Here is a 26,479-nt window from a genome sequence, read left to right on the forward strand (position 1 = left end):
TGGAAAGGTCGTGGGGGGTTGGGCGTGAGAGCCTTGCTCACTTATAACTCGCACTGAGGCGAGAGTCTGGAACCCGACCGGGAAGGTCGTTGGGCGTGAGAGTCTTGCTCACTTATGACTTGCACTGGGACGAGAGTTTGGGACCCGACTGGGAAGGTCGTTGGGCGTGAGAGCCTTGCTCACTTATAACTCGCGCTGAGGCGAGAGTCTGGAACCCGACCGAGAGGTCGTTGGCGATACTCTGGTCCGAGACCAGTGGCGATACTCCAGTCCGAGACTGGTGGTGATACTCTGGTCCGAGACCAGTGGTGATACTCCAGTCCGAGACTGGTGGCGATACTCCGGTTCGAGACCGGTGGCGATACTCTGGTCCGAGACCAGTGGCGATACTCCAGTCCGAGACTGGTGGCGATACTCTGGTCCGAGACCAGTGGCGATACTCCAGTCCGAGACTGGTGGCCATACTTTGGTCCGAGACCAGTGGCGATACTCCAGTCCGAGACTGGTGGTGATACTCTGGTCCGAGACCGGTGGCGATACTCTGGTCCGAGACCAGTGGCGATACTCCAGTCCAAGACTGGTGGCGATACTCCAGTCCGAGACTGGTGATGATACTCTGGTCCGAAACCAGTGGCGATACTCCAGTCCGAGACTGGTGGCGATACTCCGGTCCAAGACCGGTGGAGATACTCTGGTCTAAGACCAGTGGCGATTTTCTCGACCCCGAACGGGGGAGGTAAAAGATGACATACTTCGGTCTGAGACCGGTGGAGACTATCTCAACCCCGAATGGGGGAGGTAAGAGATGATATATTTCGGTCCTAGATCGGTGGCGACTATCTCAACCCCGAACGGGGGAGGTAAGAAATCTGATAAGCTGGCCCGAGACCAGTGAAGACCGCCCGACCCCAAACGGGGGAGATAAGCCTGATTGGGAAGCCGTGCCAACCGGCTAAGGGTTTGTCTCGGTCCCTTAACTCCCAAATACCCGTGGAGTCAGGGAAAAATCATAACAGAAAAATTAACCTGTCAGCCAGCTGAAGCTCCACTCGATCCCTCGACTCCCGAATACCGGTGGAATGAGGATAGAATATAATATATGCGTCGAGATCCTCCGGGATTGTGATAATAGCAAAGAACCTCCCGACGTCGTCCATCTTCACGTTCCAGAACAGGTGAAGGATGTTCCCACAGACGGCGCCAAATTGATCCCGTCCGGAAGCTGAGTCAGACGGACCGCCGGGCAAGGTGGATGGAATGTTGACGAAGTCGCGATGTCCCGGAGGGGGGTGTGCTGAGATGGCTCCCGTGTTGACCAAGTCTTCAAAAGTCCTCTGGTCAATGGTACCTGCAGCTAGCGACCGGGTTGACCCGACCCCCGGTACCCCGATGCTCGAGGCAAATCCAACGAACATATAAATAACAGACTAAGCCATAAAATAATGAAAATGCATATGGAATATGAACGAGGAACGTACCCTGGCCCAGGGGGCGCCCTCGGATGGAATGCGGTGCGAGTTGTCGGGATCCGGAAGAGTAGACGATGCCCGATCAGGATGGAGAGCTGGATCTGACGACGAGAAGCTGAACGAGGTACGGACACGGAAGACGAGCTGCAAGTCAGGATATAATACCAGCACACAGATCGGGATAAGGCACCAGCACATAGACCAGGATACGACATCAGCATGTAGGCCGGGATAAAATATCGGCACGCAGGCCGGGACATGAGATCGACACGCAGGCCAGGATATGAGATCAACACGCAGGTTAGGATATGATTCCGGCACGCAGGCCGAGAAATAACAGCAATCTAAAGGCTAGACACAACGCACAGTCTGAAACATAACCGTGGCTTGCCAACCGGGATATAATAGCGGCCCAATAACCACAGCATAAAAAACATCACACACGTCGAGTCGGAACATAATGACCGCGAGAGCTCGGAGGGCTCGGATCGAGAGCGGGATCGACGTTGGACCTAAAGACCAGGGCCCTAGATGATCGAATCCGACCGCGAGGCTGCCGGCAGCGGTAATGACGCTGTGAGGTCCGTTGAGACAGTGGATCAACCAACAACGGCTGTAGGTTGCCGCGGGAGGTGTCGACTGTGCGACTGCAACGCGTGGATGTTGTCGCGAAGGGCTGGCGGCGCGTGGAGGCTGCCGGCGACGGCTATGGACACCGGAACAGAGAGCATACACTGCTGTCGCGTGTAAGAAGAGGGAGGCGATGTCGGCGTCGCTGGCAGAAGCTACAACTGGGGAAAGTTGACGGCGAGAGGAGAACAGAGGACCGGCTGCTGTGCTAGCCGCGGGAAGAGAGGAGGAGGAGAGGTCATCATGCTCGCGTGAGTCCTCGTGCATGCGGCATGGGTGTTCTGGCGAGCAGCGAAACCAATGGAGACAGCCTTCTGTGCGGGAGGCGGCGAAGAAGTCCTCCTTTGTTGGTGCCGGCGACGGGGGAGAAGGAGGTGATGGCGTCAGCGTGAAGAAGGCAGCTCAGAGGAGCTGCGGCGAGTCTGCCCTGTGCCGGCGCTGCGAGGAGGAGAGGGAGGAGGGGAGGTCATCATGCTCGTGTGAGTCCTCGTGCGTGCGGCGTGGGTGTTCTGGCGAGCAGCGAAACCAACGGAGACAGCCTTCTGTGCGGGAGGCGGCGGAGAAGTCCTCCTTTGTTGGTGCCGGTGACGGGGGAGAAGGAGGTGATGGCGGCAGCGTGAAGAAGGCTGCTCAGAGGAGCTGCAGCGAGTCTGCCCTGTACCGGCGCCGCAAGGAGGAGAGGGAGGAGGAGAGGGAGGCTGCCGGTGTGTCGCGAGAAGGAGGAAGGAGTGGGTTGTCGTCGCTGTGGCCGGCACTGCGAGGAGGAGGAAAAGGAGAGTGTCGTCGCTGTGGCCAGCGCTGCGAGGATAGCGGCGAGAGAGAGGGAGAAGCTTCCTCTTCCCTGTTGGCGGTGGAAAAATAGCCACGAAGAAGACCTCCCCCGCATGCTACAGTGTACCCACTTTAAACCCTACCCTGTGCTTTTACCAAATTGCCCCTCCCTTTTCCACTAATTCCTCCCCTATTCTAAACCATATCCACGTCAACTCAGGTTGTCATTACATTAAAAAGGGAGAGATTATTGGTGTAGTTTGTACTAACGGTTTAACTCAGGTTTTGATGAATGACAAGTAAGTTAAGTTAGGTTTTGTTATGATCTAACCACTTGATTAAGTGTGCAGGAAATCTAGATAGGTCGACGGGCCGACCGGATAGCTGGTACAAAGTCCAGATAGGTCGACGGGCAGACCGGATATTTGGCAAGAAATTTAGCTAGATCGACGGGTCGTCTAGACAGTTGATACGAAGTCCAGATAGGTCGATGGGCTGACCGAATATCGGGCAAGAAGTCTAACTAGGTCAACGGGCCGACCGGATAGCTGGCATGAAGTCCAGACAGGTCGATGGATTGACCAGATGTCTGACAAACTGGTAAGTTAAGGTAAGTCACTGGAAGAGAGTAACCAAATGAGGACATATCCCGGTTGAAGGGACAGTAGCGTCGGTCCAATTTAGGTCTATTTGGGATCCTTAAGCTGAGACCTTGACTAGTTTATAGTCATGGAAGGATAGGAACTAATTATTACCCTTTATTATTAATTATTATTTATCCTAACACTTGTTTTGCATGTTATTTTGGACTAACATTGTTTTGTAGGACAAAAGGAGAAAAATTGTCTTTGGATGAACAGTGCCGAAGGCGTCCTCAAGCAGTGAAGGCGCCTTCATACTGTTCATAGAAGGCACTTTCTATAGCTATGGAACATGCCTTCCATGCCTTTTATAAGGCTGTCTCGAGAAGGCATTGGAATAGAACTCGTATACGAGCTACTACACATCCGTTTGAGCTTCCGACCGCTCCAGGCTCCTACTATGACTCTGCTATGAAGCTACTGCACCCGACAACTATTCTGAATACTTCCGACTGTGACCAGTAGACCGGCACCAACACACGAACATTCTCACACTCGATCCTTACGTGTTGGTAACAGGTTCTATTTGTGTACTTGATTACTGCAAAAGGACAAGTGCAGTGTGTTGCACTTGCTCTAATCTTCTTGTACTCGATTCCTACTTCCAAAGGTATCGAAAGAGGCTTTTTAGTGTATTACCCATCGATAAGTCTGCGAGACCTGAGTCTTGGAGTAGAAGTCACCGAAAGCTCCAAACTAAGTAAACCGCTTATGTTCTCTTTGTGCTCTTTGTTTTCGTTTGTCTATTTCTTTTTTCGCTGTGTATACTTTAAATTTTTAAAATAAAAAAATGAGTTTTTAAAAACCACGTGATTCACTCTCCTCTTACGTGTGTCTCGATCTAACATAGTGTACTTTGATTACTATGTTAATAACTTTAAATTCATGTGGCACAATGAGATTTACAGAGTCTAACTTTCAATTCTTGTATTTGCATAAAAGGATCTATTAAAAATAATAATTATGAGTTTGATTATTATGGGAGACTTAAATAAATCATAGAGGTTAAATATCCTACCTTATCCATCAAAAGGTGTGTATTATTCAAATATTCTTGGTATGATCCGACTCCAAGAACAAATACCAAAATATATTCAAATTACATTATAGTTGAGGTAAATGCAAACAAAAACTTCAACAAGTATAAACATTTCATTTTCACTATATAAGCAAGTCATGTTTTCTATCTTGAATATTAGATGAAGCAAAGAATAGTTAGTGAATGGTTAGCAGTTTGTCGAATAAAATCTCACTCTATCATAGCAATGTCCAACTCCATCACGATCCAAAACCATGATGCATTTTAAAATGAAGAAGTGGAGATATATTCAATAGATTCCCATATTTAATCATTATTTGTAAATGTTAATGCACCTTATGAGGAGATAGATGATAGAGAAATGTCCAGCAGTGAGGAGCTTGTTGAACTAATAGAGTCTAGTGTAGAGGACCTATGAAATATTAATGTTTATGATTCAAATTCTTACATCTCACTAGTTATACTCTATAAGTCATTAATGTTAAGGTAAATTTCTATTTAGATCTAAATCTTACTAATTCTATCATATAAGTAATTATTGTTTTGATTTAATTATTATTATGAATGCATATGTGTTATAATATAATTGTGCAGATATAGATATGTCGGATCTAGTAGCTGCACCCGGTGGGCAGACTGTGTTGTAGATTGTTGGGTATTGATAAATATTGGTGTTATTAGTAATTTTCATTGCATATATTTTTTTGTAACATATTTCTAATATTTATATTTTTTTATATAATTTTACCCCAAATAGTCATCGAATAGTGATGTGAATAAACCATAAGTACACGATCGTATCATAAAGTAATAAAGATCAAATCCACAGGGACTAGTGACAATACCAACTTACTAGTCAAACTTAATTGTCCAGACCAAATAAGTTATGTAGAGTGTCACGAACACGACTAAAGTGGATAGAGAAAGGAGAGAAAGATAGCTAGCTTAGAAAGGCTATAAGGGCAGTAGTGGTCCAATCAAAGGAAACCCACGTAGTAGTAGAAAGATAGTAAAGAAACAATAGCAAAGTAGAAATGGATATACTCAAAGAGAGAGAGACAACGATTCTAGAACTTTGATTTTACTTCTATGCAAGTAAACACTTGATCTACGTTTGAATTCCTATCTTCAATGTTGACTTGTGTAGATAGACTATCCTATGTATTGGGTGTAAACTTTTGAAACTACACCGACGTACTAATCTCAATTATCACCTATTTTTGGAGCAAACTAAATTAAGGGTCATAACGTAGGTAGGGCTCTGTCACAAGACCCTACAACCCCTAAATGACCATTTTCTTACTATGTGGCGATGAATTAAGATTAATCCATTAAACTCTATGATAGTCTAGAGTTCTTTGCAGCATATCGTTTTACTTTCCTAGCCGATTCTCCGCGTCTAGTTTTCTACGAGTTGGAGGGTTAGATTCTCCTTTCGGTTCATCCCTAAACTCTCGTGGGATACGAATTTCGTACTTTTGGTATTGAGATCATGTTAACATAGTAGATCCAAATTACAAATCACATATTACAGAATAAGAAGGATCAAATAAGCATAGATCAAAAGAAAGAGCGTTCACATCACATAAACCTACTCTCTAATCCTAGAATCTAAAGTTTACCCTATAAACAGGGGGTTACAATCCCAAATCATGATTGGAATACATAAATCTGATTACAAGTTTAGAGAATCAGAAAAATGAGAGAAAATGTTTAGGCTCGATCGAAGAATCTTCCTCCTTGCTACTCCTGACCCTCCTTGAAGTGTAGATGACATTGGATCCACCCAGGATCACCTCCTAAAGCTTTCTAGGGGTCGTTGGATGACCCTAGATTGAGATCCCCTTTCAAAATAGAGGGATCAACTTAAATTGGTGTTGGAGTGGAGACTTGACCTGGGTCGTGCCTAACGGCACAGACACCCGTGTTGGGTGTGGTTGCTTTAGAGCATGGTAGAACACGGGTTGTGCCACTGGGCACAAGCGTTAGTGTTTTGTAATGGGAGTTGGACATAGCCACTGTCACTAGACACGAGCACTCTATATCAGAAGTTGAATGGAACACGAGTCATGCTGTTGGGCATGGGAGTCGATGTTTGGTGGTGGGAGTTGGACATGACCCATGCGACACGAGCACTCTATATCAAAAGCTGAATTGAACACAGGTCATGCCACTAGGTATGGGCACCCGTGCCACTGGGTACGGGTCATGAACCTAGTTTATTTTCTTGTTGTGAGTTTGTACTAAGTTTTTCTACCTCCGGATTATTTTCGAGAATGAGTGTTTTGCATAGTGAAGTGTGTGTACTGTGTGAATTCTTGGATTAGTCACTTCAAGAAGATAGATACCAAGTAAATCCTAGTGTTAATGATTATTTCAAATTTTTCGTCACAATAAATCATCAACAAAGCGATTAAAGTTAATCATCCTCTTTTAATTCCTTAGGTGCCCTAATAGATTGAACTAAAGTTAAAAAAGAAATATAGTTTTTAATGACCAGGTAGAAAATTTTATTATCCAAATAAGGAACTACTCGACTTAATTTAAATAAATTCATTATCATTTTTAAATTTTAATTTTTTTTATATTTATAAATTTTTAAATATATTTTTTATAAAAAAAAATATATAAATTATAATCTCTGAATTCCGAGAGAATCTAACGTCTATAAAAATTAAAATTAATAATCAAATTATTTTTTTTGAACCGTTTAATTATCAACCGTGATTTAATTGGAAGCTGACCCTAGAACGGATTGACAGAGATACTGAGGACGAATGTATTCATCTTTTACCATCCAAATGATTTAATTGGAAGCTATTATCTCATATCTATCCTTGTTTAAGACTGCTCGACTAAGATTAAATTTGATTTACTTCTTTCAAAGTGCGTAGGACGCCCTAAAGAGATAACCAAGATGATAAATTTCGAAGGACGCTTAGTTATCATTCAGAAGAGGACGTTGGACTTTTGCACTGTTCGTCATGAATGAATGTTTCTTGATATATTAAATGAAAAAAAAAAATCTGGTTTAATTAATCATTTTTAAGATGATAAACTCCACCTTTTACCACCACAGTAGAAGGTATCCTCGTATTTGTTATCCGTGGGAATCTCCCTAAGACATCCTTTGGCCTCATTCCCTCCTCAGGCTGTTCCTTTTGTTATTCCCTCTCCCCTCCCTTTTGTTTCCTTCTCCTTCAACTCCCCCTTCCCTCCCCTACATAAGCCAACGCCACCCCTCCCACCCCCCACCACCATTAACTCCTCTTCTTCTTCTCCCCCGGCCTGCCAAGCCAATGACTCCGACGATGGCCATGATGTCGGCACTGCTCCCGCCCCGGCCTCTCCTCCTGCTTCCTGCAGGTAAATTCATTCATTATTAATTCATTGAACTTCGAAGTTGGCCTTTGAAGTCAGCCACTAGTTTGCATGGTCCATGCTCCATGCATGGGAGCCTAAAGGAGGTGCTTTGGCTGAATTGCGTGCAGGTGCGCGGGAGAAGAGCTTGAGGTCGATCAGTACTGTGAAGGTCGAGAAGACCTTGAGAAGGCATGCATTGACCAGACCCAGCACTACTGCAGCTCCTCCTCCAGGTAGCGTTTGTTCGTTCGATTAATTATCATCGAACTGAAACAGAGGAGAACAGATTGTTGTTATGTCGCCCTGACAAGCCCCGCCACCTGTCGTCTACTGCGTAGATTAGGCTAAGATCTGAGGAAGAGATGAGGCAGCAGAATTCGGTTCAAGTTTCTGTGTTTGGATCATGCGTGTAAAATTGTAACCGAGATTTAACGCTTTCAGGCCCACTCTGATTGAATTGAATTGAATTGAATTCACATTGCAGATTACGGTGGTGGGTTGATACAGAGAGCTTTGCCGCTTCTGGAATTGCCACAGCAGGAACATGTCTTATTGTTGGAAGAGGTAATTGGTCAATTTCGTTCATCGACGGGCTCTGCATGCTGCTTTCGCCATTGATAGATGGGTGCTAGCTGTAGTCTTTTTTGCAGAGGACGATAGGCGGGATGGTGCAAGAGGTGAAGGCGATTCTGCGGTCGATGGAGGACGGGGAGATCAGCGTCTCGGCGTACGACACGGCGTGGGTGGCGCTGGCCAGGGACCCGGAGAGGACCGACCGGCCACTGTTTCCGAAGAGCCTCCGGTGGATCGCCAACAACCAGCTCGGCGACGGTTCTTGGGGGGACGCCGCCGCCTTCTCCGCCCACGACCGGTTGATCAACACGTTGGCCTGCGCCGTCGTGCTCGCCTCCTGGAATCTCCACCCCGACAAGTGCCTCAGAGGTAGAATGAATTACTTTAACGACGTTCGTGCATCGTACGGTCGTACCTGAGTGCTATAAATGGCACGGTGCAGGGGTGGAGTACGTGAGGGAGAACATGTGGAGGCTGGAGGAGGAGGCGGCGGAGCACATGCCCATTGGCTTCGAGGTGGCGTTCCCTTCGCTGATGGACCTGGCCAAGGAGCTGGGGCTGGAGATTCCCTACTCGCACCCTTATTTGCAAAGCATAAGCGCCATGAGAGACCTTAAATTGAAGAGGTGCGAGCTACGATTACAGTGCAATGCTTGTTCGACGCTTGAGTGGTATTTCGATAATTAAACAGGATTCCGAAGCAAGTGCTGCACGAGGTGCCGACCACGCTGCTGCATAGCATGGAAGGAATGGCTGGCTTGGACTGGGAGAAGCTTCTTCGACTACAGTGCCGAGACGGCTCCTTTCTCTTTTCGCCTTCCTCCACCGCCTACGCGCTGATGCAGACGGGCGACGGCAAATGCCTCAAATATCTCGAGCGAATCGTCCGTAGATTTGATGGAGGAGGTATGAATCCATTAATTCATCAATTCTGCCAGAAAAATTTGACCTTGGATTCAATTTGCTGCAGTGCCGAACGTGTACCCTGTCGACCTCTTCGAGCACCTGTGGGTGGTGGATCGCCTGCAACGCCTCGGCATCGCCCGCTACTTCAAGCCGGAGATCAAGGACTGCCTCGATTACGTGCACAGGTGATCGAGCTCGCTAGTTCTTGTTCCTCTCGCCAGGTGTTTGTTGGAATGCAGCAGAGTGTTGAGTTGTCCATATTATGCAGATACTGGACGGAGGACGGCATTTGTTGGGCCAAGGACTCGCGGGTTTTCGACATCGACGACACGTCGATGGGGTTCCGCCTGCTGCGGTTGCACGGTTACCCTGTCTCCCCCGGTGAGCGAGCAGATCAAGCAGAGTGGTCGATCACTTGCCACTTTAAACGGAGTCCTGTTTGATTGGTTGATTGATCCATGCAGATGTGCTGCAGCAATTCGAGAAGGACGGGGAATTCGTGTGCTTCCCAGGGCAGTCGAACCAAGCGGTGACGGGGATGTACAACCTGAACCGGGCGGCGCAAGTGGCCTTCCCCGGGGAAGAGATACTGAAGCGAGCTAAGAGCTTCTCCTATGCCTTCTTGCGAGAGAAACAAGCTGCACACCAGCTGCTCGACAAATGGATCATCACCAAGGATTTGCCCGGGGAGGTAATTGTCCAACTAAAACAGACAAATTTCAGTTTCTACTTGTGTCGAATTAGTACCATATCGTCGTTTGATCGACGGAGCAGGTGGAGTATGCTCTGGATTTCCCCTGGTACGCGAGCCTGCCTCGCGTCGAGGCAAGACTCTACTTGGAGCAGTATGGAGGGGGAAGTGATATTTGGATTGGCAAGACTCTCTACAGGTAAGCTCATCTACTGATCACAGTTCCTTACTTTAAGCTATCTACTTACTAAACTTGTTTACTTAACTGAATGATTAACTGAAAGAGTGATATGGCAGGATGCCTCTGGTGAACAATGATATGTATTTGGAGTTGGCTAAATTGGACTTTAACCATTGCCAAGCTCACCATCAGCTGGAGTGGCTCTATCTTCAAAAGTATGTCAAATATTTCTTATTCTAATTGAGACCTGCATTGGTTCAGTGTTGTACAAGTAGTCAACCTATTCAAGTTTCAATTGTGTGGTTCCACTTAAGGTGGTACGAGGAGGCAGGCCTTGGAAGGCATGGTGTGAGCAGAAGAACCCTGTTGGAGGACTTCTTCTTAGCAGCCTCTTGCATATTCGAACCCGAACGCAAGACTGAGAGGTTGGGTTGGGTTCGAACCCTGGTTTTCTCGAAGGCCATTTCAGCCTACTTTGGCAGGGACTCATGCACTGAAACTATGAGACAAACACTGATACTGAACTTCCTCAATGCTGATGACTGCTGCAGCAATGAGCATGGCACCAACAGGTCAGTGCTAGACACCATCCCATTCAAATTTAAGAATCGAAAACTCTCGAAACTTGGCGTAGATATCAACTTGCAATGTGTGAAATGCAGTGTTTGGTTTTGGCTAAGACCAATTGTACTTCTGCTTACTGCAATTATTGAAGCAAATTTAAGAATCGAAAACTCTCGAAAATTGGCGTAGATATCAACTTGCAATGTGGGAAATGCAGTGTTTGGTTTTGGCTAAGACCAATTGTACTTCTGCTTACTGCAATTATTGAAGCTGCTCCTGCAGCAAGCGATGGTTAAGTTGCCCCTCTCAATAGATGGAGGACCATGCCTTCTTGGGGGCCAAATCAATAATAAGTTGTAGAGTTTAAGCACGTGGAATCAAACATACTGTTGATGAATCTCCCCTTCAGGATGGTCGGACTACATTAGTTCTATTGTATATAGTCTTACTTTACATTTTGCAATAGGCTATTTTTGCAACTCAAATCCATGATGACCTCAAAATCACACGGAAACAACCTTACTATTGCATGAAGGCTCTCCTTCAACAACTAAATTAGCTAAATATAATCATCTTATTGTTGTCCTTGATCATCTTATTTTAAGCTCAAATTGATATGATCTAATCTCATATTATGCTTGTTAGGACGTGTGTTAGAATCAAATCACTCACAGTTTGGCAATTTGTTGTCCAGGGGTCAGTTAGGACCCAGAAGGACTATCGTCTTGCTCATAGTTTGAAGTTGATTTGTCTTGATGCTTTGGCACATTTAAAATGGTTAACGTGATGTTAATGCAGGGCAGGCAAGAGTGGGAACGGAGAGTGGCTGGCCGAGTTGCTCCAGCAACTCGTCGATGGCCTTGTGGTATTGGGTGCGGAATCTGATCGAAAGCGAATGCGCAACTACTTACTCGAAGCCGTAAGGCTCTAATGCTCTCGGTTGCGCGCTTCAAACAGCTGTTTTAAATCTAGAACTACTTTGAACCTATTTGGATCATTTTGGCAGTGGATTGTGTGGTTATCGACATGGAAGAGTGAAGAGCAAGGAACCGGGGTGTTACTAGTGAGGACCATCGAGGCTTGTGGAGGGCGTTTCGACTCGATTCTAGCTCAACCACACTGTGACATCTTATCCTCCATCTGTGATCGACTTTTGCAACAAAAGCTCGACCCCAAGGTACATTCCCTCCTCCAGGCAATCGACAAACAACTCCATGACAATTTGAATAATAATTCCCGCCCGAATCCTCTCAGAACACGCACAAGGAGACACTAGAGGAGAAGATGCGAGAGCTAGCTCAGTGTGTGCTCCAGAGTACTTCAGAGGAACAAGGGCTCGACTTGCACCAAACCAAGCAGACATTTCTTCTTGTGGCAAAGAGCTTCTACTATGTTGCTCACTGCTCAGAGGATGTTCTCAACGATCACATCGCCAAGGTCCTCTTCCAGCCTGCGGATTAAGAATGAACTTAAACTGTGCTTGGTTTAAGTTCGAATGAATTGCAAGTGTAAATAATGGAACCTTTATCTGGATAAGTTTTCATAGAATATGTGTATCTATTAGATGCTGTTGCCCGGCAGCTTCAAATGGCAGACAATTGCATGATTCAGAGAATAATGAAGATATTCCGGCGGATTCGATGGGTGCGTATGGCTGGTCGTGTCCTCTTGTTTTCTAATTGATAATTTTTTGCATTATTGAGCTTAAAATTTGTGGTTGAGTTTGAGAGTGTCGTGTCCGCGGGAATGACAATGCGTCCTCTCGCAGTGTGGATACTCGAGCCGACTTGCTCGAGGGAGATACGACAAAGAGGGTGTAGGAATGTGTCATTGTCATTCCCGATGGAGAGATAGATATTTCATCGATCATCAGGATAAATTAGAAAACACTCATAATATACACATATCAACTAGAATTCTTAGGTCAACTGTCTATTACAGAAAATATTAGAAATGTGAATAGAATAAAAGAATGGAGAACAATAGATTCTATTATGCATGAATTTTTAGTTTTATTGAAGTTTTTTAACTTTATTATTAGCTTAAATTGACACATGCATTAATATTATGAGCAAATGTATAGAGAGACTCTCTCTCACGCATAGATAAGTAGTAGATGTAAATTTAGGGTTCGGATTATAATGATCCAAGTTAACTCGTGTGCGAGTACGACTTATGTGCATTGAATGTCAGACCAATTGAAGCAAAAATAAAATGGTTGCAAAGAGATTATGCTCCACTTTGTTTCCCCCTTTCTCCCTATTGTGCATATGCTCGGTAGACCTACCCATGATAACATTCGGGTATCCTTTCATTTCGCCATGCATCCGCTCGATAGACCTACCAATGATAGCATTGGGGTATCCTCTTATTTCGTCGCGACCCGAAATACATACGATCCAAGAAAACTTCAAAACATAGCAGGAGGTGATTTGGACAACTTGTGTCCCAACTCTAGATCTACTCATAAAAACTCATCTTGACTTAGCAACACTTAACAGTCGGGTGACATTCTTCACGTTTGTCAAAATTAACTCCTCTGGCAGCTTTATTCAATAGATAAGACTAATTTAATCTTGTAATTTTAAATTCAATTATTTTTTCCAAAAATCTCCCGTAACAATTGTTCAATAGAAAATTCATCCTACAGTAAGACTCCATCCTTGAACCTTAAATGTTTGTTAAATTGAGAGGACCCCTTAGCTACGCTGCACAGCTGCCCCCAGGTGAGAACGGGCTCATTGTCCCATTTAGTCATGCCGCCTAGACTGGGGATGATCCATATTGGCCTGGCCCAACTCACGGATAGGGGCTTAATCGCTTATTGGGCTGTGCTATCTTGGCCCGATTGGTATCTCTATACGAAAGTCATTTATAAAATTTATTTTAAAAAATGTGTACGTAAGTCGGGTTCGGTCTATTCTAAATTTTATTTTAAAAATTATTTAAACAGATTAACTACTGTCTTATAAATAGTCAACTGATATTAATGCTCAACTCGACTATAACAAAAAAATTAATTAATTCTATAACGAATGGAATTAATTAATTTTTGTTCATGGTTCAATGTTCACTGGCAATATCAATATTAATGCGCCCTTTTTGAATTTTCTGTTTTACCCCCCAAAAAAAGCTTTACTAACACATAAATATTAAGAAATCGAAAAAAAAGTGTTGTTTTACCCTTGCAATTTATTTATTTTTAAATCTTTTAGAGTTCACCAGCCTCCATTGAACGTTTCTAAACTAAGCATCTACTTTTTTTTATTCCAAGTCAACTCTATACAAAAAAAAAAGGGGTCATATCTGATAAATAGAATTAGTCAAAGTATAATCTTCTAGAAATGGCATTTTAGTCAAAATAGCAAATTTTAAGCATTCGTCAAAGTTTTTTTTCATTGAAAAAAAAATGGATTTATTTGATATCGATTGATTAATCTAAGAAAGAAAAAACAAAACTTTGAGATTATAAGGAGGGCAGCAAGGAGATGAGATAAAGGCGTGAAAAAGATTGCATTTTTATTTTATTATTGTCTTCTTCTCTCTTCCTTTCTCCTCCCCGTCTTCACATTGCGATGAGAAGCGAGGAGAGATAGAGAGAGAGAGGTGGTCAAAGGGGGAACAGTTGGTAGAACCGGTCGTGGTGGTCCTTTCTCCATCTCCCACCTGCCCAACCTTCACAGCTCGTCCTTAATTCCTCCCCAAAGTTCGCAAACTTTCTCCAAGTTCGCATCTTCCGGAAACTTTCAAGTGTTGCAATCCATTTTTACTGCTTGTTCCAGTGATTCCCGCGTTCGGCGCCCTTTTTGGGTCCCGGCGATGGCGACAAATTCGTCCCGAGTTCTATAAAGCGACTTCCTCTTCATCCCCTGGCTTATTTTGTTGAGATTTGACGCAAAGATCGTATCTTGCTTTTGCCTTTGTTGAATCCGTTGATTTGTTCGGAAAAGGCCAATTTTTTGGCTCCGTCCTTGAAGGAAAAGCTTCAAAGAATTCGGATCTTTAGGCTGCGGAATCGCGATGGGAAACTGCTGTGGCGCTCCTGCGGATCCGGAGAAGAAGGGGGCAAGGAGAAAGAAGAAGGAGAAGAAGCCGAATCCGTTCTCGATCGAATACAACCGCGGGCCAACCCCTACCCTCGTCGTCCTCAAGAACCCCACCGGCCGCAATATCGGCAGCCGGTACAAGCTCGGGCAGGAGCTCGGCCGCGGCGAGTTCGGCGTCACCTACCTCTGCACCGATACGGCCACGGGCGAGCGCTTCGCCTGCAAGTCCATCTCCAAGAAGAAGCTGCGCACCGCGGTGGACGTCGAGGACGTGCGGAGGGAGGTGGAGATCATGAGGCACTTGCCGAACCACCCCCACGTGGTCAGCCTCAAGGACACATACGAGGACGACGCCGCTGTCCACCTCGTCATGGAGCTCTGCGAGGGAGGTGAGCTCTTTGATCGGATCGTCGCCAGGGGGCATTACACTGAACGCGCGGCCGCCGGAATCATGCGTACCATCATTGAAGTCATTCAGGTTAGTTCTCTGCATTCATGGTATTGCATAAATTACACACTCAAGATTCTCACTTTAAGATCATGTTGTACTTTGCTTGGCATCTGAATCTTCGAAGGAAACTGCTATGAAACTGTTCATGTTATAGTTTTAGATAAACAATACATTTTCGGATCAATTTTGTTAACTATCCCAGCACAATAAAAACATAGAACAGTTTCCACATTGACAAATGAGCATAGCTTCAATTGATAGTTGTGATACTTCAATTAATAGTTTCCTTTTTGTTCATAGTGGCACCTCCATCTCTCCATGTTCTTGATATTGGGATAGTTTTATTGTTACTCCTGGATTGGGATTATCGTTCCTACTCCAGTGTAGTTTGTCGTGTTAGCATTGAGCAAACGGTGCTGGTTGCCGCATTCCATGCGTTATGGAGTACGCTAATTTGTTTTGTTTTCATCATATCTTTCCAGGAGTGCCACAAGAATGGAGTTATGCACCGGGATCTTAAACCTGAGAACTTCTTGTTTGGGAACAAAAGGGAAAATGCCCCATTGAAGACGATTGACTTCGGGTTGTCTGTGTTTTTCAGACCTGGTAATTCGATTGCAGGATGTTTCTTTTTCAGTTGGTCTTCTTACATGTTATCTAAGTTGTTAAAAGTAAAGATTCATATGATTCTTACTTTAGTTGATGCCCACTTCCTACCTACAATTACTCATGGAAAAGGTGGTCTTAATATTACAAGCTAGCTAGTTAGTTTCTGAATTGTAATAGTCTTCCTTTCGATCCCAGGTGAGCGCTTTAACGAAATTGTCGGCAGTCCTTATTACATGGCACCAGAGGTTCTAAAGCGAAATTATGGACCTGAAGTTGATGTCTGGAGTGCAGGTGTTATCTTATACATCCTTCTTTGTGGGGTGCCTCCATTTTGGGCAGGTATTTTTCATTCATAGGATAATAAAACCATTTTAGACCTCCAACTGTATATCACTCAATTAATTATAATTTCTTGCAAGTCCATCCAAAACCGAGATGTTTGCATCTGGCATGCTTCTAAGAACCAGTCATGTAATTCCTTGTTTCAATGCAGAAACTGAACAAGGTGTTGCCCAAGCAATTCTTCGTTCTAACGTAGATTTTAAAAGAGAACCATGGCCAAAGGTTTCTGATAGCGCTAAAGACCTTGTGAGGCATATGCTTGAGCCGGATCCTAAGAAGAGGTTGACTGCTCAGCAAGTTCTTGGTAACTCTTGGCTCCTTGATACCTTTTCTCAGTTCTTGGCACTTGTAAAACTTGTATCTTGGATCTGTTTTCATGTAGCTATATTTCTAATACTATGTTTTTCTTATGTGAAACTTTCGATTTATCATTTTCTCTCTCAAGTGGATGGTTAGTAATGAGCCATGCCAGTATCTCATACAAGTCGAGATGGCAGTATTATTCATTCTTCATAAAGAGATTTATTTATAGTTTTGCTTGTTTCTTTGCATATCATGCATGCTTTGTAAGAGCAAGAGAAGTTTATCCTGATTTCTTCGGTTTGTTCAGAATTTTAGTTCTATAGAATGTACTTAATCTATGAACTCAAATTGTATATCTGATGTTGCAGATCATACATGGCTGCAGAATGCAAGTAGAGCTCCTAATGTTAATCTGGGTGAAACTGTACGAGCAAGAATGCAGCAGTTCTCTGGGATGAACAAGCTTAAAAAGAAAGCTCTACGGGTAAGAGATAGAATTAAGTGTCCATGTTTTCATTGACCATAGTGCAACACTGTTAAGGACATTTAACAATTGATTTTGGTTGTCTGCAAGAATGAGAGTTCTGTCGATTTGTGATTTATGTCTATGATACGTACAGCTATCCACACGCGAGAATAATCAACCGCTGACACAATTGGCTCTTTCTTACAGATTGTGGCTGAATATCTCTCTGTCGAGGAAGTTGCAGACATAAAGGAAATGTTTGAGAAGTTGGACATCAATCAAAATGGAAAAATAACCTTCGAGGAGTTGAAACTTGGTTTGCATAAACTTGGTCACCAAATTTCTGATTCAGACGTGCAGATATTAATGGAAGCAGTAAGTACTTAACCGAGCATCTTATCGATGTTATTTGTGTTATTGTGAAATCCTTAACCACCATGTCTACACAAATGCAAAATCATGTCCCTTTGTGTTGTTATATTAGTGCAGCTATTTTTTTTCGTCCCGATAAACCTCCTCCCCTATTCTTTTAGTTGTAAGATAATTTAAGGGGTCATTGCAACTAATTTTGTACAGGCTGATGTCGATGGAAGTGGCACCCTAAACTACGGAGAATTTGCTGCTTTATCGATCCACTTGCGCAAGATTGGAAACGATGAACACCTGCACAAAGCATTTTCACACTTTGATCAGAACAAGAGTGGATACATTGAAATTGAAGAACTCAGCGATTCCTTGGTCGACGACTTGGGTCCGAACCGTGAAGAAGTTATCAACGCTATCATTCAGGACGTAGACACAGACAAGGTGGGATGTCATAATCTTTCACTTCACAAGTTTGCTGCACTGGCAATTGTAACAATGTCAGCTGACAATGGACCTCTTTCGTTGCAGGATGGAAGAATAAGCTACGAGGAATTCGCAGCAATGATGAAAGCCGGCACGGATTGGAGGAAAGCATCGAGGCAATACTCGAGGGAGCGGTTCAGTAACCTCAGCTCTAAGCTGATGAAGGATGGATCTCTGCAGCTGATAAGCGGGGCCAGATAAAACTGAAACAAGAACAAGCACAAAACTACACATTTCGAAAATTGTTGATCCTTCCATTTTCCTTGTGGATTTGAAACATTCTTTCAAACTGTACTTCTCTTTGCCGACCGACCCGACCGACCGACGACACGAATGTAAAATTTACGAGGAACATAGAAGTAAGGTTTCGCTGTGTACATAAAGGTATTCTCTCCACTTCCTGTGTGACTGAAACAAAGTTTCTAATTTGTGTGTATCTTTAAATTTGTTAAGCAAGCAAGTTGTTTCCAATCCTCTGTTTTGTTTACCATTCTACTACGCAGCTGTGGTGCTACATTAGTCAATGGCTGAGAAAAACAATAACAAGGTTTGGCATGGCACGTTTGAGATTGCGATATTGTCATTCATTGTTGACTCGAGGGCGGCCTTTGAAAGTCAACGTGGAGGTGGGTTGTCGTGCTGGCGGGGTTGTTGAATGTTGAAGGTAGCGTATCTACCGGTTCAACACAACATTTTCTAATGGACACGAAGAAGGCATGTCACTTGTAGTAATTGCAATGATGTGATTATTGCCTGACTTGAGGTACAAACTATTGGAGAGGCTATCAATTGAGTAGGATGTAAGAAGCAAGATGGGTAATTAAGTCCATCAGTACACACCGTTGTCCGTGTTATGATAGAGAATTTGACAGTTACCGCAGCCGTGCCTCTTTCGGGTGGAAAACTCTCTGAGTTACGTGGTAGAAAATGATTTGCTCGTTCCTAGTGTTCTTATTTTGTCTCTAGATTAATATAGAAAAATTAAATCATGAATAATTATTAATTATTAAGTACAAGTGGTAAAATATAAAAAAGATATGTTCAGACACGTAATATCTATACCTCAACCACTATATTATCCGAACGAACTCCAACTCTTCGATAATGATCATTTCAATTAATTTCATTGACTATTTATTAATTTTATTGATTATTTTTGAGGATGATCAATTTGATTTTATGAAAATATTTCATTGATCGTTAGAATAAATCAAAAAACACTTACTTTTATTCTATTCTATGTTGTGATGACATAAGTCTTATCTCTCGACGATTTTAAAGGTTAGAGCATCCACATCAGTAATATTATTCAAAGATTTTATTTTAAATTTTGGATAGATTAACTAAATATCCTACCCTATCCATTATCTAAATTTAGATTTGATGAATAAAGATTCTTTAAATTTAGAAAATGAAATCTCTATCCTAAAAATAAAATAATATTTCTTTTTAATCTTTTTCCTTCCACTCAATCTTTCTCCTTCCACTCATTCCATAAATATAATAATAAAAAATAGAAGAAAGAGAAAAATAATAATAAAAAATTAAGGATGATAGAAATTTTAGGGTATTTGATATAGTGTGTAGTGAAAAATGATTATCTAAATTTAATAAAGTAAGTCATTTACTCTAAATTTTAGATATGGTAATAAAGAAACTGGTATGGATGTTCTTATCATTAGAGTTTAATATATATTTTAAATTTTTTATTTAAGTTTTTATTAATCGCCAAAGATATCCCGTGCCAATTAAAAAATTATATATATATATATATATATATATTTTTTTTTTTTGATGTTACAAGGGTTTGAATAGATTAGAGCCATCACTATTTATATATTCGACAGTTTTAAGACACGTACAACTCATTAAATAACCTCTTTATTGTGTCTTACTCTGCTAATAAAGGTGCCAAAGCAATTCCAGACGTCGGATAAGGTTGAAGGCTCGATCTGTATCCGCCAGAGTGTCAAAAATAAATTTGACTTATCAATTCGATCTGGACCGAAATTAACTCGGAAAAAATTTTAGGTTTCGATTGGATTTGAATTGATCCGTGTTGACCTGAATTAAGTGATAATAATAATAATAATCATAATAATAATAAAACCCGAACCTACCAATTAACTGAAATTAACACCTTACTCTGGGCGATCCATTTCTTCCTTGGTCCAGTTGGCCCGGTCTGGTCCGTCCAAATGACATTTCTCTTACCAAAATTTTCAACTCAAACCCGGTTCTATTTAAAACCCGCTTTTTACTTAAAAGAAATAATTATTTTTTTTATTTATCCAAAAGAACATCATAATTTAAAAACTACTAAAAAAAATTTATAAAAATAGTATTATTCTCTTTCTACCAACCTCCTAAATCCCTCATTTCTCTCGTCATTTTTAATACATCCCCACTCTCCAAGATTAAAAAGGTCTTATATATTTCCATATCAGGTCAATCATATCATATTAGCTCACATATCAGGCTTACTCAGGGTTTGATATAGTCCAATATCAAGTTCAGTGTGGATCTAATATTTTTCATATCAGGTGCAACGTAAATCTAATATTTTTCATATCAGACTCATACTTATCATATCATGTATATTGAGTTTGATATTTTTCGGATGATCTACGCTGGACCTAATATTGAACTATATAAGTCAATATATTAAAAAATAACATGAGATGTAGGAGGTTGATAGAAAGGATAGGAAGTGAATAATACTATTTTTAATATTTTTTTAATAATTTTAAAATTAGAGTGTTTCTTTTGATCAAAATAAGAAGACATTGGCCGATCCTTTTCCTAACAAGCCGCTTTGGAAACCAACCATCACTTGACTTGCTCTTTCGCTTCCCTTTTGAGGACAAATCGAATCGATCCTTCCTCTTTTTCTACAGTTCAGAATCAGATCGGAGGAAGAAGCGAAAAGATGGTCGCTCCGGCGGTGCGATTCTCCATCATTCCTCTAATTCGGGGCGGCGCCGCCGCTGTCACCGTGCTCGTCCTCGTCTGGGCCGTCCACTTCCGGGGAGGATTGGCTCTCATCTCCGAGAACAAAGACCTTATTTTCAATGTAATCTTGCTCTTTCTCGTTCCAATGATATCGCTTGTTCGAACTTCATCGGTTACAACATAGATCACATTTTAGATCAATTGTAGGCGATGCATCATACATGTTCGAACTTCATCGGTTCCAATGATATCGCTTTCTACTTGGTTTTAAAATAGTTTTTGGTACTAAGGCTCGTTGACAGTAGACGTTCAGTAGTAAACACTATGATGAAGGTGCCCATTTAACGTAATGGCTTTAAACCATGGTAGAATACTATTTTTCATTAGTATCTTATTATAGATGCTGTATTCTGTTAACCCACAGCTCACCCTGAGGAACTAAATTTGGGTGTTACAACTAAAGTAACCTCGAGATTGGAATTTGTATATTTTTCTAAATCATTTATGTTTTACCACATGTTGTGGTGGATGTTGTCGCATGGAACACTCAGGAGGGATCATAAACCATTTACTTTTTGTGTCTCATGTTGTAGCGAATTTTATTGCATCGAGCTTCAAGGAGAGATGATATGCCATTTATATTTTGTGCCACATGATGTAGTGGATCTTATTGCATAGCTCAATGGAAGGATAATAATCATGCAAATAATCCCAAATAATTAGGGCAAACAATGCATGAAGATGTTGTGGTAGTGGATCTTATTTTGTATGGTTGGGCTAATAAAAGTTTTGGATCTGAGGTTCATGTATCAACATCATACCAATTTGGGGAAATCGTCAAATCCTACAGCTCAGGATTATTACGAATCAGATGACAGCTGACCCAAAATTGTATGACGTAGAGCTTGTTGTCAAATTGTGCTGTACAAAGTAGTACGTATTTCCCTATGAAAGTATATTGAAGTTTAAAACTCTCGTGAACCCTTCATCTATTTATTGGATAGTTTAGAAAAGGGTAATGATCATATTTATAAATGGATCCACGGTAACAATTTCAACCAAATGGTTTTTGTGATGATACTGTGTTTTGTTTTCCTCCTTTGCTTAGTTGATACTAACAAGAAAAGAGAATCTGCTTAAGTGACTTTGGTTGACATGTGGTTTGACTTTTACATAATTTTTCTCTATGCATTTCTTATCAACAATTTAACATTAGGAAGCCATGCAAGTGAAAGACTACTGCTGGAAACTGCATCTTCTCTGAATGTAGCATAGACAATCTAAAACTGCATCTGACTACTACAAACTGCATCTGCACTATTACCAAGTAGACAATCTGATACAGTTTTCATTTAGGTGCATCCTGTGTTGATGGTGATTGGCTTCATACATCTAAATACCGAAGGTACCACCTTTCTGGTTAACTGGTAATTCAAAATATCAAATTTGTATGTAGGATTCATGTATTTTATTGGAAATTGTTTTTTTTCCTTCTAGCTGTTTAAAGTTTTCATCTTTTCTAATAAGGGCAGTTGTTGAGTTGAGTATGTTTAATCATGGTACAAATTAAGTGGTGTAGAAAGACAATTCTGTCACAAATACTGTTAATGATGGATGCACAGCAATAAGTGGATTTAGCAGTATATTATGTAAACTATCTCATGGAAATTGCACTTCACTTCATTAGCCATTAGGAATAGAGATAGATGCAATCCCATGGTATTTCTTGCAGGATATATAACGGATGCAAAATTATTTGTGGATGGGGTCTCTAGCCCATTAGGATGATGATGAACCATTAACAGTATATGTCAATTTCTTTTCACCTCGTCTACACTTTGCTTGCTGAGGAGAGCGATGTGCTAGGTGCATCATATTCAGTTTACCTTCTATAGTCATGTTGAAGTGCACATGAACACCACTCTTTACCATAGAAAGGGAAGTACAAGACTTATGTCCATTGTATGTGTCCAAACATCTTCATATACTGGTAATTTGTAGTTTGCATTAATCATGTTGCTTGTAATTAGTGACGTTGCATTTTCTATTTTTTGCAATTAGTCGTTATTCATGTTGCTGTTCATTGTGCCATATTTAATTTTGTCTTTGTTACCTTATCCTTATTCATCATAACTTTCCCGTGTAGACTTTCTGCTCTTGTTACTGCAAGATTAAGTGGAATCTAATTTAGGTTTGGGTGGGTGAAGATTTGGCCATTGATAGTTTATCATTAGTATTATCATTTAGTTGTCATTAAAAAAGCAAATCTGTATTTTTATAATGCAATTTGGATTCTTCTTAGGATTTCTCTTTGCAAAAAACTTTTACACATGCTCTTTGGAAAGTATGGTTGGGCAAGCAGGTATGAGGACAAATTGTTGCGCGTTGTGGCGACCAACCTGGGTCATGACAAAATAGCTTGCTATTTCATGTTGGTTGTTTGACATTTACTGGTTGAATTCTAAGATGCTTTAAATCTTCGCCTTTTAGTTAATATTTTTCCTTTTATAATCAAATTCTTCATTTTGGATGTCCGTTTTTCTGGATAGCTGTACTCAGAGAATAGTGCCATTATCCCCTTTAATTTTTCTAGCATATCTGAGAGTGTCAATATATCAATGGAAATGATGAATAATGTATGTTATTCCTCCTCAGAATGGTTGGTCAAATTACTGATGAAAACTAAAATGGACTGAGGCATTGTGTGCATATTATTTGAATCTCTATGACATGAATCGCTGATGGTCATTATTTTGTTTTCCTTTCAATATTTTCTTGCAACACATTGAATTCTGCCAATATACTTCAATATTCTCAAATGATCCAACTAATGTTATCATTATCATCATTAGAGTTTTCATTGGTGAATAATGAATATTTGAATTGTCTCAATTCTATTTTGTTGCAGTACTGAGTGACTTCTGTTAAATGACAGCTATACTAGCATTCAAGACAATGCCGGGAACTAAAAGCTTCAAAAAAACAGTACATCTTTCGATTCAATTTCTTGGTTTATGCCTGGGGTTAATTGGTGCATGGGCTGCTCTGAAGTTTCACAATGACAAGGGCATTGATAACTTCTACAGCCTGCATTCGTGGTTGGGCATTGCATGTCTTCTACTATTTTCCATTCAGGTAAACTCGATGATCCAGCATTTCCAACCACAACTGATGAATGTTGTCATATAAAGGGCTCCTCTGCTGCCTCCATCAAGTGATTTTAACTTTGCTCTTGTACAGTGGGCTGTAGGCTTTGCTACGTTTTGGTATTCTGGTGGCTCAAGAAATAGCAGAGTGACGCTGCTTCCTTGGCATGTGTTTTTTGGGGCATACATCTATGCTCTTACTGTAGTCACAGCAACAACGGGCCTCCTTGAAAAGGCTACTTTTCTTCAGACTAACAAGACGATCTCGCGCTATTCAAACGAGGCTTTTTTAATCAACTTTTTAGGCATTTTCCTTGTACTTCTTGGTGGTCTTGTTATTCTCCTGATTATTACACCACAATCTCCGGCAACTGACCTGCAGAGGAAACTCTGACTTCGAATTACTCATTTTATTCTGGACGGTCCATGATGATTCCTTCCAGGAATTATACTTGCACATCATTACCGTGAGCTTGGTCTGTGCGAGTTTAGAAATCTGAATTATCTTCACTTTTTTTTTTCTTCCGTTGTTTCTAATCTGGTTGTTTGATTTTATCTGTCCTGAGACTATGTAGTTTCATTTTCTGAGAAAACAATTGAACTATGGCCTTTTATCAAAGTGATGTTTGATTTGTGGATTCTGATGGTGCAGAAATTAATGGAATGTTCTCAAAATCATGTTTGGTACAAATCTCAGAATTTTAAATTCTAGAAACCATTTTGTTGTGGAAATATATTTGGCTGATGGTATTTGTCACAATTATGTCATACTGATGGAATTTATGAGCTATAGTTGAAACGATCTGAAGTGAGATTAGAAGGTACAAATTACTGGTGATTTTTTTCTCACGGATACTGGTAAAAAAAATGGCCTCAAAGAGGTGACATTTATGATAACACCCATCAACAATTATATAATCTTAATGCGCTGTTACATAATTAACTTTGGCTTAGTTGAGTACCAAATGAATTTTATCGGTACATATTCTCAACCTCTGACTGCATTAGTCTTCATCTATATTTGTTGTAGCAATGTTTTAAGCAAGTACAATTGTTTCTACAGATGCTGCTGCAAGAACTAGTTCTAATTTTTCTCCATCCTGCCATATCTCAGGTAATGCTTCCCTTAAATTATGAATGCTCTCTAGTGCAAGATCAGCACGAGGTACTAACATTGAGCTGTATGCGTTTGGCAATCAAATAGTGAGATTGGTATTTGGGAACTTATATATGCTAATTTAAGGTCCAGTACATGCCTTGAAAGTGTGAAATATAATTGAGATAAAATCTTCTTTTTCTCCTTGAATCTCCAAATACATATATTTTTGTTAACTTTCTTTGTGTATAGGTTTTTGAATGATTAATAATCTTCTTTCAAGAATCCTTCATGTTGGGTTTATGGGATTGACAATTACGGTTTTCTTGGACTGTCATTAAAGATGATCTTGGTACCCAAAACAACAAGAAAAATTAGTACATGTCAAGTTAGATTGAATCAAACACAATCTTCCAACTAAAATTTACTGTTCTCTTCCGATTGACATTTGCGATCCGAATAGCGGTTTCAATGACTTCTAATGATGGCATGCAGGGTATTCTTCCTCTTAAATTTGAGTTGCTTAAGCCACTCTCAGCACTGTCACTGTTTGATACATCATCTATCGAGATGGTGTTGCTTTCACCAGGAACATTTTGATCTGGTTTTGGGTTAAGTGTCTAAAGTATATAACACCATCAAAACAATCTTCAAGGCTGTCGCGGACCTGAGAATGTTGGTTGTGAGCCTCTATGTGCACTTCTCCAATTTACTCTAGCGGCCGGTTGAAAATTTCCATGGGGCCGAGTCAAACGCCCGAGGTTCAACGTTATCTGATTAATCATTTTTCAAGGCCAAGCCTACTAAGAACTTTGGCAACGTGAACTTTATCATAATTTGCACATAAGATCATGATTCCCTTAAACTTAAAAATAAAATCATAATTTGCTTGTCTATGAATTTTTTCCTTACTATTGTTCTTTGTGGCATTGAGAATAGATTTCTCAATACAGGATCAGATTTCAGTGTCTCATCTGGCAATCTTCCATTAATATTAGCACGGAATTCATCATTGTCAAATTCATTAACTAATTCCTATACAAAAACAGGGAAAAAAAAATCTGATCAGAAGTTTATTTGTACCTTAAAACCAGCCATTGTAGTTCCAGATTCTTTGTACAAGTCCAGGTACATTTTAGGAACTTGGCTTTCTTCTATTTGAAGATGGAGCATCATGTAATCTATAGTTAAGAAAATCAATCCAACTATGAGATCTGAGGGAATGTTATATGCATCGAAACCAAACATGAAAGGGCTATCAATGCATTTCCTTGAATGTTCTTGCGGTAAGCCAAGTTAAAGACTAGAGGCTAAGGGATACAAGGCATCATCAAAATCTGAAAATTATGGATTCGATCCAAGTTCTTATAAATAAATGGGTTAGGATGTAT

At 41.2% G+C, this 26,479-nt stretch overlaps 3 protein-coding genes and 1 pseudogene across 4 annotated transcripts; 3 read left to right on the top strand and 1 right to left on the bottom strand.

Annotated features, from left to right (window-relative positions):
- Positions 1–8,052: 8,052 nt before the first annotated feature.
- On the top strand, positions 8,053–12,467 carry LOC122051412 ((-)-kolavenyl diphosphate synthase TPS28, chloroplastic-like). Of its 2 annotated transcripts, none has more exons than XM_042612551.1 (14): positions 8,053–8,146; positions 8,398–8,477; positions 8,552–8,855; positions 8,929–9,112; positions 9,178–9,392; positions 9,457–9,577; positions 9,661–9,773; positions 9,857–10,083; positions 10,167–10,282; positions 10,381–10,479; positions 10,579–10,836; positions 11,627–11,747; positions 11,835–12,005; positions 12,083–12,467. In XM_042612551.1, exons 3-14 carry the CDS (start codon positions 8,579–8,581, stop codon positions 12,287–12,289), a joined length of 2,109 nt encoding a protein of 702 aa, XP_042468485.1. In that variant the 5' UTR covers positions 8,053–8,146; positions 8,398–8,477; positions 8,552–8,578; the 3' UTR covers positions 12,290–12,467. The 2 variants fall into 2 exon arrangements, with proteins under 2 accessions (XP_042468485.1, XP_042468486.1); XM_042612552.1 differs by having other exon boundaries at positions 8,564–8,855.
- A 1,866-nt stretch (positions 12,468–14,333) lies between these two features.
- LOC122051413 (calcium-dependent protein kinase 20-like) lies at positions 14,334–18,365 on the top strand. Its single transcript, XM_042612553.1, has 8 exons — positions 14,334–15,352; positions 15,808–15,931; positions 16,130–16,273; positions 16,428–16,580; positions 16,948–17,063; positions 17,253–17,420; positions 17,622–17,852; positions 17,940–18,365. The coding sequence occupies exons 1-8, from the start codon at positions 14,849–14,851 to the stop codon at positions 18,093–18,095; spliced, it is 1,596 nt and encodes a 531-aa protein (XP_042468487.1). The 5' UTR covers positions 14,334–14,848; the 3' UTR covers positions 18,096–18,365.
- A 2,342-nt stretch (positions 18,366–20,707) lies between these two features.
- On the top strand, positions 20,708–24,630 carry LOC122051414 (transmembrane ascorbate ferrireductase 2-like). The gene is made up of 4 exons (XM_042612554.1): positions 20,708–20,967; positions 22,203–22,251; positions 23,782–23,981; positions 24,087–24,630. The coding sequence occupies exons 1-4, from the start codon at positions 20,824–20,826 to the stop codon at positions 24,384–24,386; spliced, it is 693 nt and encodes a 230-aa protein (XP_042468488.1). The 5' UTR covers positions 20,708–20,823; the 3' UTR covers positions 24,387–24,630.
- A 399-nt stretch (positions 24,631–25,029) lies between these two features.
- LOC122050261 lies at positions 25,030–26,264 on the bottom strand (annotated as a pseudogene).
- Positions 26,265–26,479: the final 215 nt, after the last annotated feature.

Source organism: Zingiber officinale, chromosome 3A (genome assembly GCF_018446385.1).
Source record: "Zingiber officinale cultivar Zhangliang chromosome 3A, Zo_v1.1, whole genome shotgun sequence".
Taxonomy (NCBI): domain Eukaryota; kingdom Viridiplantae; phylum Streptophyta; class Magnoliopsida; order Zingiberales; family Zingiberaceae; genus Zingiber; species Zingiber officinale.